We start from the raw sequence: 14,030 nt of genomic DNA, 5'->3' as shown, positions 1-14,030 counted from the left end.
TTTGATTCTCTCATATCTCAAATCGTCATAATATGAGAAACTTGTGCAAACTTGTTATGTTTTCACACAACACGCAAAACTTCTTTGCTACTTGTAATACATGTGCAGGTGCAATGTGATTTGACCATCACAAGGAATACATGTGTTAATATATGCTTACTAAACTTTCTTAACTTGTTTTTGAAATATAAAATTGGTTAGACTTGTTTAGTGTGTGTGTGTGTGTGTGTGTGTGTGTTTGGATCTCTGAATGCTTTGCATATATGTTGTAAGATGTTTTGAGAGCTTAATATGTTGATTGGATCTTTGGTTGAGTTACTTGCTTGTTGCATTCATCTTTATGTGTTTTTTCTCCCTTTGAAAACACCTTTTCTTCAAGCTTGATAGCTTCTCGATAGATCCTTGACAGACTCTCTTCTATCGAGCCATTCTTTCTTCTTTTCTCGACAAATCTTGATGGAATCTCGATCCATCGAGGTTTTTGGGTTTCTTCTCGATCCATCAAGGAAAATTTTCAAGCTTTCTATCTGCCTAATAGATTCTCGACAAATCCTTGATCCATTGAGATTTTTGGGTTTTCTCTCGATAGTATCTCAACTGCTTCTCAATTTGTCGAGACCATTTTGCATGCATTGTTTTTCACATATTTTGCATCTTTCTATTATCTTGTCATCCATAACATCTTGTTTCATTACATTCATGCATTTTTATGGATTCCTTTTACCCCCTTAATCATCTTTGATCATCTTTATGTTTGTCGGGTGAAGTTTTATAGCTTCTTGTGCCCTTTGTCAATCATGACCAAAAAGGGGGAGAAAATGTGGTTTCTTTTGTAGATTCTACATGTTAGGGGGGAAATACATGCCTCTGTAAGGGGGAGTTGTGTTTCATCTTGTTAAGGGAGTGTTTACCTCCTTGTTGTTTTAGGAGCTTCTTTTAACTTCTTGTACATCGGTCTTGTGACAATTTTTACATACATTGTGCTTATCTTTGATATATATATGATGATTTATGTCTTCTTCACCTACCTCTACATGTGTTATTTCTTTTCTTTCTTTATACACATGTTTCTTTATGTATGCAATATTTTATTTTTGTTTCACACAAGATGTCTTGATGAGTTTTGTTTAAGTTTTTCAAAAAGATAGGTTGTTAAAGTCTACCATGCATTGAACTCTCTTCTTGCAAAGTTTTCCAAGAGTTTGTGTTAGGGTTAGATTTGTTTTGTAATACAACAAGTGATTATGAGTTGAGTGATTTAAGACTTCTCTTATGATTATTTGTTTTGTTATGGTTTTGTCATGGATTGCTAAAGGAGGAGATTGTTAAGGACATATTTTATGTAATTGGCTAATCTTTTGACAAAATGAACTTTACTTGTAATTGGATAAATCTAGGATGGGTTTAGTACTTCAAGAAACATGTTGTTCAAGCCAAGTATTAAAACCATGAATATTGGACTAAGAAACAAGTGAAGAAAACCTGTTCATTAAAGCTTGACAGAAGCTTGACAGAAGCTTAACAGAAGCTTGACAGAAACAGTATCTATCGAGACTTAATGAAGAAAGCTCGACAGAAGCTGAATCTATCAAGATCTACAAAGTCAGAATTTCCAGATCTGATTTTCGGCTCATGTTGAAATATTTATGTAGGGTTTCTTTTCTCACAACCCTAGACATATAGAAGACTTATTTTAAAGGCTGTCACAGGGTGTATGCACATAAATAACATATGAAAAAGTGATCGAGTGCCTTATTCTCTTTGTGAGAAGTTACTATGTGTTTTGCGCCTTAGGATTTTGTAACTAAGTACTTCTTGATCTTCATTGTTGATGAAGTGAATAATTTTGCAGCCAACAACATCTTCTTCAAGTTGATGGAGTTAGTAATGTATTGGGATCCGTGTATCATTGATTAGTCAAGTACTGAAATTCGTGCAAAAGGGCGACGTTCATATGTTGAAGAGTTAAGAGATTCTGAAGCGATAGAAAGTTTCTGCTGTAAGTTCATCTACGAGGATTATAGAGTTTAGAGATAAAAGTTTTGTACTAGATTTGAAACTTTTCTTTATTATAGTGGATTGCTTTTCGGGAAGGTTTCCCCTCAGGTTTTTTACTGTGAAACTAGTTTGTTTTATTGGTTTTCCTAGTTTATCATATCTTATCTTATTTATTATTCCGCCATGCATGATATTGATGTTAATTTGTTTTAACAAGATTTATTGATAATAAATCTAATTAACAACTTGAGTTTAAAACTTGTTAATTCTATCAATCGGGGTCTAAATTTCCCAACAATAACTCTGCCCCTAGGTGTAACTTGCAACTATAAGGATTATCAAAAAAGAAAAATTAAAAAAGAATACTCAATTTAATGTTTGTGATATTCTGATTTTTCTTTGTCCTTAGAAATTGGGTTGAATTCGTTTTGGTCATTTGGAAATTTACTTTTGTCGATTTAGCCCCACTCTTTTAACACCATTTCAATGTTACTATTACTGTTATCTCACTCACAGAATTGGCTGACATGTCTAATGCATTACTTACCCATAACATTTAGTGGCTAAATTATAATTAAAAAAAATTTCACTTGACATTAAAAAATACACATCAACAATGTTTTTAGAGAGAGAAAAGAAGAGCCTCCCCTCTCCGTCACCTCGTGCATTTTATCATGATAATTATGCAGGCCAATCCATCCTGACTTCTGAGTAATAAGCACAACAGGTTTTACAATTTACAAAATGGTGTTGATCTATTTCATGCTTTAACGCAGGCAGCAATAAAATAACAATCAAGGTAACGTGCATATTCCAAGATCATGCAGTAAAACATGGTCATCTTATACCATACACAAATAATTTGTGTAGCAGATTATGCAATTTAATATGATTTAATCATGACATATAAGTTCTTATAAGAGGCACAAATCCAGTTCTCTTATTAATTTTCTTGTTACCTTGGCAACTTGAAATGTGTTAGAGCAGAGTTGCCATCAAGTCCTTTCCCATAGTAGTAAGCAATGAAATCCTGCACTGAGGTTTCCCTGTATATAGGTGGGTGTTCCTCTGACAACAATTCCTTGATAGGGCCATTAATCATTGTAGATGGATAAAAATAATGAGTGAAAAAGCATGCAACAGATAGTCTTGGTCCAACATGGCTTGCCAGCACCTGATGCTCTATGCTTTTAAATCTGTCATTAGATATGAGCTGCAAGAACACAATAGAACAATACTTAAAACTATTGAGAAGCAACTTCCAAATGTAATAATGCAACAAAACAGACTAGAAGAGTGCATTTGTAGCCACCTGAAGCTTAGAATTGTTTAATGAGAGCTAAACATGTAGATGAAGATTGAAGATTGAACAATGAGAATGCATGTTAGCATGACAGAAATAATTCTTGTTGGCAGCTGGATAATGAAATTCTATGAACTTTAGAATTTGTTCAATTACTCAACGCTATGCAGTCCAGAGACACAGCGTGGATGCAAAGTGAAGAATGAAGTTAATTAAGATATATCAAAATCTTGCCTGTAGAAGATCACCAATATTTACTACTAGAGCACCAGGCAAAGGGGGAACATCAATCCACTGGTCTTGATGAAGAATTTGGAGTCCACCAAGATGATCTTGAAGCAAGATGGTCAGAAAATCAGGATCCGAGTGTCTGGTTGCACCCATTGTCAGTTCGGGCTCAGGGCATGCTGGATAGTAGTGACTGAGAAGAGCATGCTCCTTTTCACATTCCAGGCCTTTAAGGTGGTCAGGTTTGAGCCCAAGTGCTTCTGATAGCAATTCAAACAAAGTGATCCCCAATTTATGGACTTGCTTAGAATATTCAATAGTTATATCCCTGCAAATAAGAAAAGTGAGCATGTTAGCAAACAGGGATTTATTCCAAAAACAAGCCAAAGCTTTCAAAAAGGAAACCTTACATAACATTAACAATCTATCCACGTTAATTTCGTCCTTTTTTATTTTTTGGCTGACTAATCTTAAGCACATTTCTCCCGTAAAGGGTAATGATTTGCAATATGTCACCCCAAATAATATCATAGTTTGAACATAATCCTACTAGCTAGAAGCAAGAACACACATTACTTTGATTACGTACAAGCCCACACATCTTTTCTTTTTTAATTGCCAAACACAAAATTACTCAGCAATATCTCTCCTAATGGCATAGATTACGCAATAAGGGAGATTACTAGACACAAACAGAATTAGCAAACCCCCACTACTTGGCAAGGCATGAACGCAAAGGGCTGCCTGTTTCCCATTTCTACAAAACCAACGTTCTTTGTGATAAAACACTTGAAAGTAGGACCAATCTATGAGCATTGGGTATACATATGTGAATGAAAGTTATGCATAGAGAATTTCTTATATAATAAAATTTAGTCCAAACTCATAGACTTATATTCTTAGATTTAATGATGCTCTAATATCTCTTTGATAGTTATATTAAGTCAGAAAATGTAATTTTTTTCCCCTAACAAGTGTTATTAGACTTATTATGTTCTTATATTCTGATAGGCCAAGAATGTATTGACCCATTTGGTAAATTAATCAATTAATTGGTTAAATTAATTAATTAGATTCAATTACATGTAATAAGTATGGTAGCACAAACAAATCACCAACTAAATTAAATATAACGGAAAATAAATTTGACACAAGTGATTTATTTACGAATGGGGAAAATCACTAAGGCAAAACCCCACCAGGTGAATTTAAGGTCACTACTGCCGAGAATCCACTATTATCAAAACAAGCAGTTACAAGTAAAAGGAATCACAGTACTTAATACCAACCTACAATTGAACCCTTACCCCAATACTCAATTGGACTTGTGATGTAGTGACAATCTCTCCTTTCAATGCACGTCTCCCTATACATAATTAACCAATTGATGCACGGATCTTACTACATGACTAACTCCTTTGCACGAATCCTAGTATGTGACTAACTCCACAACAACGCTTTGATTAATGTAGTTGATTTGCAACAACTTCACATAGAAACACCAATAAGATCTTCAATGATAGTGTGAGAGACTTTGCTTGGTTATAGAACCCAAAGACGTACATGAAACGCTGCAGGAGGAAGCTAGGGTTTCAAAAAGAAAACATTATGAAACTCTCTAGGTTTAGATTTTTCTTTTTCTACCTCCTTGTTTAAATAGGAGCTCAATGGGCTCTCCTATTTCAAATAAGTATACACAAACTTTGAGCTTTCCTAGTCCAATAAGGATTATACAAACTCATAAACAAATAGCCTTTTAGAAAAAAAAAAAAAATGTTGCTGGCTATAGTCTGAATCCTGTAAGCTCGATAGATCGAAACATGTGTCGAGTTTTAATGAATCTCGACAGATCGAGCTTCTGTCGAGGAGGTATCGAGACCTGCAGATTGCACTTTTCTTTAGCAATTATTGAGTATTCTTCATGTCTTCAATGTAAATACTTGAAATGATCATCTTGAACCTACTTAGATTTATCCAAATATAAATAAAGTGCATTTTATCAAAGGATATACCAATAATATAAAAATATATCCCTTACATGTTCAACTTTACAGATTAACATTGCCAAGAATCTTACTAGAAAAAGAAAAAAATCAGCGCAAAAAAAAGTACCAATAATAACTTGTGTAAGAATCAATTATTTCTATTGAGAAAATGAAACAAGGGAGACCATAACTAAAGTAGACTTGTTTACAACCTAAAGATTCTTGATCAATACAACCTAAAGATTCGTTCGTGCATAAAATCAAAAAATAAAACTAAAGATTCTGTGTCTTTCTATCTGTATAGTATATAAGATATATGTAATGTATAACTATCTTCTTCTTATTTTATTTTATTTATTTACAGGAAAGTATAACTATCTCATATATATATATATATATATAAGCCACTTCACTGGTAGCCACACTTCCCTATAATAATAATAATAATAATAATAAGAAGAAGAAGAAGAAGACCTGCAGAGCGGAGGCAATTCTTTAGGGTCAAGAGGTTGAGGGTGAGGACCCATCACACAAAACAAAGTGTCCCTCCAATTAGCAAACTTGGACTTGTACAAATCAAAGTTACTACCATAATTCACCTTCCTCGCCTGCTGATCCCTACTGTAGTACTCAGCTTTCTCCTCCCTCGGCAGCTCATGAAACCCACGCGCCGCCTCCAACATCTCCTCCAACACTCTCTCACCTATCCCATGATTCACCACCTGGAAGAACCCCATTTCCTCCGCCGCCCGCCGGACTCTGTCAACAGCCTCTGCACGCCGAAGGACATCGACGTTGATGTTTGTGAGGTCGATGACCGGAAATTTGAACTGGGTATTTTTGCTTATTTGGATTGTATCACCGGAGATATCATCCTCCGGCGGTCGGACAAAAATTCTTGGGAGTTTGGAGATATTAGAGTCTACAAGGCCTTTGACACCAGCTTTGGTATCGTCAAATACCTTTAGCTCTTGAAAACGGTCATAGTTTTCGGAACTTTCGGTGAGTGATTCCCTGGCACCGGTGATTTCCATTTTTTTTTTTGTTTTAAAATTCTGGTGGTTGTTTAGGACAAAGAAAGGATTTTAATAATTCTAAGGTTTATATGAAGTATTTACGGCCGACGTGTCGACTACTGTGCCAGTGAGCAAAATCCTGGTGGTTGATTTCTCAAAAAAAATAAAAAAATAAAAAATAAAAATAAAAATCCCGGCAGTTGATTAACTTTTTTTTCTCTTTCTTATTACTTTTTTTTTTTCTTATTACTTTTTCAAATGATATATGGACTGCGTCAAGTAACTACATCAAATTGCAAAAATATTTTTCAATTTAAAAAAAATAGATAAATTTTTTTGTGCTTTATCTTTTTCTCTTTTCATTTTTAAGTTGATAAAAATCTTAATTTAATAACAAATATATTATTCTTATCAACTTTTCATCTACCAACATAAAAATTTAATTTTTCTCATCAACTTTTCCTCTATTTATTTTTGGATAGACACAAAAGTGTGAATATCAACATTTTTTTTTTTTTTTTACTTTGAATAATTGTAACCTGGGGGAGTTTAATTTTAAGAGCTTGAGTTTGAGACAAAGAGTTTAATTAGAATTGATTTTACTTTTTTTTAATGGTAAGAAATGTATTCACACGGTTACACGACTAAGAGATTTTTTGGATAAACCCAAGAGAACATTTTTTTTCTTCTTTTGGAGATAAAAAGAATTGCTGTACGTTAAAGAAAGAGAATTTAATCAAAATTACATTCTTATTTTAAATATAATTATCTTGAAAATAAACTCTATTAACCTAGCTTTAAAAGATATAAAATTCTAAATAAAACCAAAAGTTTCATTAATCACATACGCGCGTGCGCACTCACACATATATACACCAAAAGCTTCAAATTTTAGATTCGCTCTAAGACTTCCTCGCCTCTACTATTATTTCCAATATTTTTCTTTTATTTTTACATATAATTAATTTGTTCATCATTTGATTTATTGAGATTCATAAATATATAATTTTGTAGATTCATAAAAGGTATGAAATGAAACCAAACATGCGGAGCATAAAATGCAAGGTAGTTTTTGTATTTTCTTTATTGAGTATGTCACATCGAATGTCTTTTTTTTCCCAATTGTTTTGGTGAATTTTGCTTCTTTGATCATTACAAGTTAGGAGTAAAATAAGTAGCTGAGACCCAATTGGCATGACAATAAATAATAAGGCTAGATTCATGATTTGTTTTATTAATATTTTGAAAGTCCATATATCTATCAATTTTTAGGGTTATTTCTTTTCTTTTCTTTTTCTCCCTCAAATTCAGTCCCTCTATGCTTCAAAAAATAAATTCTCAATTTTTTTCATAATTATTATTCATTTTTTTTTTCCAGGGAGTTTCCTTGGGGTTTCAAAGTATTCGATCAAACAATACTCTTAGTATTGAGTTTTTCTCCTTTTTTTTTTTTTTTTTTTTTTTAAGTTTATATTTACACATTTGGTTTTGAAAGGGTGAAATTTGGTACCTCCTTCCTCACTTTCAGAGACAAAAATTTAATTCTAATGTAAGTTTATCTACTTTTTTTTTTTTTTAATGTTTAGCAGTTTGGGTTGTTCATAATTTTTAACTATTACATTGAGGTTACCACTTAAATATGCTTTCAATTATTATTTAAAATTATTAAATCTAAGGTTTTTCATTTAATTATGCACTTTTATTACGTAAAATCCCTTTATATTTTGTAAGGCACCTCCTTTTATATTAGTTGCATAGTTATCTACTATATTCCATTCAATTAATTTTGGACTTATATATGATTTTTTTAATATAAAAACTTAATTTTACACAATATGCATTCATTATATAACTTAAAGTAAAATGTAACTTTATTTTTAAAAAACAGAGTAAAAGATTGCTTTATTTTTATTATTTATATAATTTTAATTAAAATATATTTTTTCATTTATTTACGTATGATTCTTAATTAAGTCGTGCATCACAAGAGCATAATATTTTTGTATTAATTTTCCACCATTAACCTTATGGAGATATGCTTTCCTTTATAATAAAATTTATATTTATATTTATATTTAATCACTTCATTAGAGTTTCGACAAGTCATATTTTATATTACTAAAAGAATATTTTTTCAATATACAAACACAATCATAAAAAATATTTATTATTTATTAACAACTAAGATAATAATCAAATTTCATATTAAAAAAAAAAAAAATATATATATATATATATATATAACAATCAGATTTCATATTTAGGCCAATAAGGTAATATTTGAAGCAATAGTGAGGGTTGCCTCTAAACATAAGGCCCCACCTATCCCAAAAAAAATGGTTCCAAAAAAATACATATATACAAAATGTCCAAAAATAAAATTGTAAAATGATAATTGACATTTTAAAAAAATTATATATATATATATATAAATGAAATTTGTGTTCTTTTCCTTACCTCTCCTAAAATATTGAGCCAATGTGGGTTTTGGGGTTTAATATATCTTTGCCTACACAAAAAACTGGTGTTTTGATTTGATGATAATGAACACAATCATCAAAAGCGGACGTCATAAGTTGAAGTGAACCAATAAAAAGCAAACCCAATTGAAACCCTAAATTATTATTATTTTTTTTAAAATGTTATGACAAGGCAAACTTTCAAGGCTAGTGAAATTGTACAAGCTTAGTAAGTACAAGTCGAACAATCATGCATAATATATACATTTTTAGGTAATTATACAATGTGAATAACTTTCTTACATATTTTGATAAAGAATATATTTAGGGCTCATTTGTGACCATTGTTCAAACAACAGTTTTCTATGTTTAAACAATATTATACGTATTTTTACACACTTTTTCACTTAGATGTATTTCCAAAAAATACAAAGATCGTTACTAGAAATCTCTTACCAAACGAGCCCTTAAATTTTGAAGTACAATAAATATAATTGATGTTACGAAAACTTGAATTGGTGCCTCACTACTCTAGGAAAGCTTATGCTATTTGTTCTAAATCAATAATTAACAAGCATTAAATACATACTTACATAGTCAGCTTCAAAGTTTGAAATGTGCTAGTCTGGAGGTCCCCTCGAACCCTTTAGATCATTCTCATCAAAGATCTAAAAAAATTTAGCATTTAGCATCTCAAAAACCTACTTTATTTGTTTTAACAACTCATTTTACAATACATCCAACATCAAAGGTTTCATTTTTTTTACCACTTCATTAAAATATTATTATTATTATTATTGTTATTATTATTATTATTATTATTATTTTTTATTCTCAATCTCATCTCCTCTGTTACCAACAAACCCACAGCCACAACCACCACCCACAACCATCACCCAACCCACAACCACCAAAATCACAAACAAAAACAAGCCATTGTAAACCCACAGTCACTACTAGCCAATCCAACCCTCAGCAAACCCACAGTCACCACCAACCACCATCACCCACCCACCTGCCACCACCGTAAACCCCAACCCAAAATCAACCCACCACTAGCCACCACCACTGCAAAACAACCACCAAATCACAAAACCCAGCTATCAAACAACCAATCACAAAACAACCACCAAAACCCAACCATCACAAATCACCAATTACAAAAACAACCACCAAAACTCATCCATTACAAATCACCAATCACAAAACAAAAACCCAGCCACCAAATCACCAAATCACAAAACAACCACCATCACAAACACAAAATCTAGCCATCACAAAATTTCACCCACCACTAAATCCAATCCACCACCAAACTGTGACCCACGACCTAAACCCACCGTGACTAGGTGACCCACAGTCACTACCAAAGCACTGTGACTCGCACCCATGGGAAACCGGTGAGAGAGAGAGAGGGATGAGAAAGAGAGGGCAAGGGTGAGAGGGTTGGAGAGAGGAAGAAATAGAAAGAACCAATGAGAAAGAAAGAAAAAAGATAGAGAAGAGAGAAACCGGTGAAAGAGAGAAGAAGATGGGAAAGAAAAGAGAGAAAAGAGAGTCCGGAGAAAGAAGAAAAATAGAGAATAGTGAGAGAGAGAGAAAAAGATATTTTAATTGAAAATGTATTAAAAAATTACTATTTTCATAAGATTTGAGCTACAATGGACTGTCATAGATAGCAGTCCACTGTAGCTCAGCATCTAAAATAAGAATAAACATAATCAAATTTTTTCCTACCTTCAAGGTCTTGATCGTTAAATCTATGTACACCTCCAATCATCTCATCCAAAACACTTGCCTAAATTCCATGATTGACTACTTGGAAGAAACCCCACTTTTCACAAGCATCTGAAATTTTGTCAATGACAAGAGAACGTAGGCTTGAATCTATTATGATCCTAGTGTCCCATAAGTTTGTATTGGAAACCTAAGGTGATAATTATAAGTGGAGTCTTTGTATATAAATACCAATTCAAAAAATATTTTTAATGAAATCAATGTTAATTTGATGATTTAAAAAAAATTGAATTAATACTATCCAACTAAAGTTAATTTCATATAGAGAATCAAATATCATGGTTTAAGAATAAAATTTCATTTTTTTAAAAAGAAAATTTATTATTCTTTTAGAAGGAAGGTTAATTTACTTTAGTCTTTGTATTGATTTTGGTATTAAGAAAGAGATATAGATTTTTTGGTGTGTGGTTATGTAAAAGATTAGGTGGGTAATATTGAAAATATATTGTGTAGAATATTAACAACTTACAAAATTAAAGCATAAAAAAAAAATTGCTCCGAAAAGTTTATGATTTTCAATTGGGTTGAGTTTTTGTTGTTATAATATTTTGGAGTCCTTTGGAGGTGAGAAAAATAATACACAGCCTCCTCTTTGTTTTAAAATTTTTTTAACCTGTTATTATCTACTTCTTCTTTTTTTTTAAGAAAGAAAAAGCACATAATCATTCAATATTGTAAAATGCTAATTGTACTACAACTTTTACTATTTATAACACACAAATTGATATGGTGGTGAATGTAATTGGTAGTCTTCAACCACATAAAAATAAATGGAATTTTGAATTTATTTTTTTAATTGATCAAACAAAAATTTGTAATATATAGTCAAAGCTGAGAGAAAATTCAATTAAATTTCAAATTGAAATTCAATTAGAGTATAATTTTACACCATGTGTCCCATCTAATCTAAATTTTTAAATTTTTGTAACAAGCTAGTTAATTTAGTGTAAAAATTGGAATTCAATTAGAGTTTAATTTTATGCCATGTGTCTCATATAATCTAAGTTTTTAAATTTTTGTGCAAAGTGAGTTAATTTAGTGTAAAAAACGAGGAGTTCAATATAAATAAACCATTAAAAACCTAATCATATATCTAACTCTATATATAAAATTAGTGGAAGAAAGAGTTTGAATGATTTTATATTTATGAGTCTTTTTTTTTGCGTAACTAAAAATAATTCAAATTTATAAGTCATTTATGTAATATACCATGACTATATATGATCCATTTCTAACTAGGTAATATATATATATATAGCCAATGCTTAGAGAAAATTCAATTAAAATCAAATTTGGATTTTGCTTTTGTTAGCTTTTCATACAAATTAAATTGTTTAAACTTTTGCTTTTTTTTTTTTTCTCTGAACTAATGAACATATTTTTATAATGTTTCTATTCAGATATTTTGCATGCTAGGATCTTAAACGTAACAAATTGTAATTAAGCTGAATGATCACATGCACCGATTCCTGTTTAAATTTAGGAGATATTATTGGAACAATTTATTGTTTTATTTTGTGTTGTATTTAGTAGAATTTCACGGACAGTGATTATGAATTGATATTGTATATATAGTATTGAATAATGATTTTTAAAATTATATATTTAATAGCAGTGGAATGAGAAATTTGACGTAACTAATATCATGAAATTATAAGGAAAAACTATTTTAGTACCTCCAAATATCCTAATCGAACTAATATCCTATATGTTTTATAACCCAATCTAACATAAATAGTACCACTACAATTCATCATTCTCGTGCATAAACATGAGTTATATTCCGCATTTATAAAATCACTTTAAAATTTAAGCTTTTTATAATGGGATTGGGGCATTTTTATAAATAGTAAAATTATTAAAAAATTGAGAGACTTAGGACCTAGCCTCTTAGGCCTAATTTATCCTATAGAGTTTATTTAGACCCCTTAAATCACAATTGGATTAACCTAGTTAAGAAGCCAAGTTATTACTTAGTCTAAATTCCAGATCTAGGTTAACACAATCATATAATCATATCAATGCAAAGTGCAGAATATAAAAACACAAAGATATGATGACCCAAGAAAACCAAACCTATAAAAAACCTGGGGATGATTTAGCCTAGCTATCCTTAAGGTAAACTTGAATCCACTATGAAAGAATCGAAGTTGTACAATAGTGACTTAGACTACTAACATCCTATTGCTACCCACCAGTAGAACTTACTAACACGACCACGTGCAAGCTCCGAGACCACAGACTCCTTTTTTCTTGGATTCCCCAGCAAGTACAAGCACTCCTGCTTGTTTATCTTTTAGCTCTCATGGCAACAACTGAATGATCATCAAGTTCTCGAAGAAATCTCCTTCTTGATAATCCCATGCTTGTGTGAAGGCAAGCACCTCTCAGATCTCACAAGAGATTCACACAAATAGTAATATGAGCAACCTCAAAAACGTGACTAGGGTTTGCCTTTTATACCTAGGGCAAAACATAAAACCCTACACGTCATATGGGCTTAGGGTTGAGTTGGAAATTCTGCAGAAAAAAAAAATCTGCACGACTTTCGATTGGTCGAGTCTAATTCTCGATCGATCGAGCCAGGCAGAAATGCACAGTTGCTTCTGCAGTTAACTCGATTCCAACTTTATATAAATCACATACTTTGAGCAAGTCTAAAACATAACTAGACACCTGTTTTGATCATGATTTGCCAACAATACATATTAGAGTTCTAATACATTAGTTCCTAAGTACTTAGAACCTAAAAAACTCCCCCTTTGGAAATCCGTGACAAAACACAACTAAAAGTTCAAAGTTTACAAAGAAAAGCCCTTTACATAAAAATATGCCCATTATAAAAAATCCAATCCTAACTACTGTCCATCAGTTGCAAGTGTAGATAGCAGCTCAATTGAACCAACTTGTAAATTTCTTGAAACACTAAACAAAACGTATAAACGCATGTGTGAAAACTACAAGTACAATATAATAAAAATCTTGATTTCACAAAACACAAAATATAGACGAACATCAATGAATAACTAAAAAAAAAAACATAAGTCTATAAGCAGTGAAACAAGAAACATATCCAATAAAATAAAATGAAATGAAAAACTCCCCCTAACAAGAATACTACAAGAGCCAAAAACAATAAATACATAGTGAAGCACCTAGATACAATCTAATCTCCACAGGCTCTTAAAGAACAAAGTCCCAAACTCCAAAAACAAAACTCCCCCTAAGATATACAATCTACTCC

The 14,030-nt window shown here is 31.5% G+C and overlaps 1 protein-coding gene across 1 annotated transcript; it reads right to left on the bottom strand.

Moving 5' to 3' along the window:
• Positions 1–2,781: 2,781 nt before the first annotated feature.
• On the bottom strand, positions 2,782–6,581 carry LOC142623816 (1-aminocyclopropane-1-carboxylate oxidase homolog 1-like). The gene is made up of 3 exons (XM_075797273.1): positions 5,989–6,581; positions 3,536–3,857; positions 2,782–3,211 (listed from the first exon to the last, which is right to left on the bottom strand). Exons 1-3 carry the CDS (start codon positions 6,546–6,548, stop codon positions 2,954–2,956), a joined length of 1,140 nt encoding a protein of 379 aa, XP_075653388.1. The 5' UTR covers positions 6,549–6,581; the 3' UTR covers positions 2,782–2,953.
• Between the last annotated feature and the right edge of the window lie 7,449 nt (positions 6,582–14,030).

Source organism: Castanea sativa, chromosome 2 (assembly GCF_040712315.1).
Source record: "Castanea sativa cultivar Marrone di Chiusa Pesio chromosome 2, ASM4071231v1".
NCBI lineage: Eukaryota > Viridiplantae > Streptophyta > Magnoliopsida > Fagales > Fagaceae > Castanea > Castanea sativa.
The sequence above is the reverse complement of the archived record's forward strand: the minus strand, read 5'-3'. Positions and strand labels throughout refer to the sequence as shown.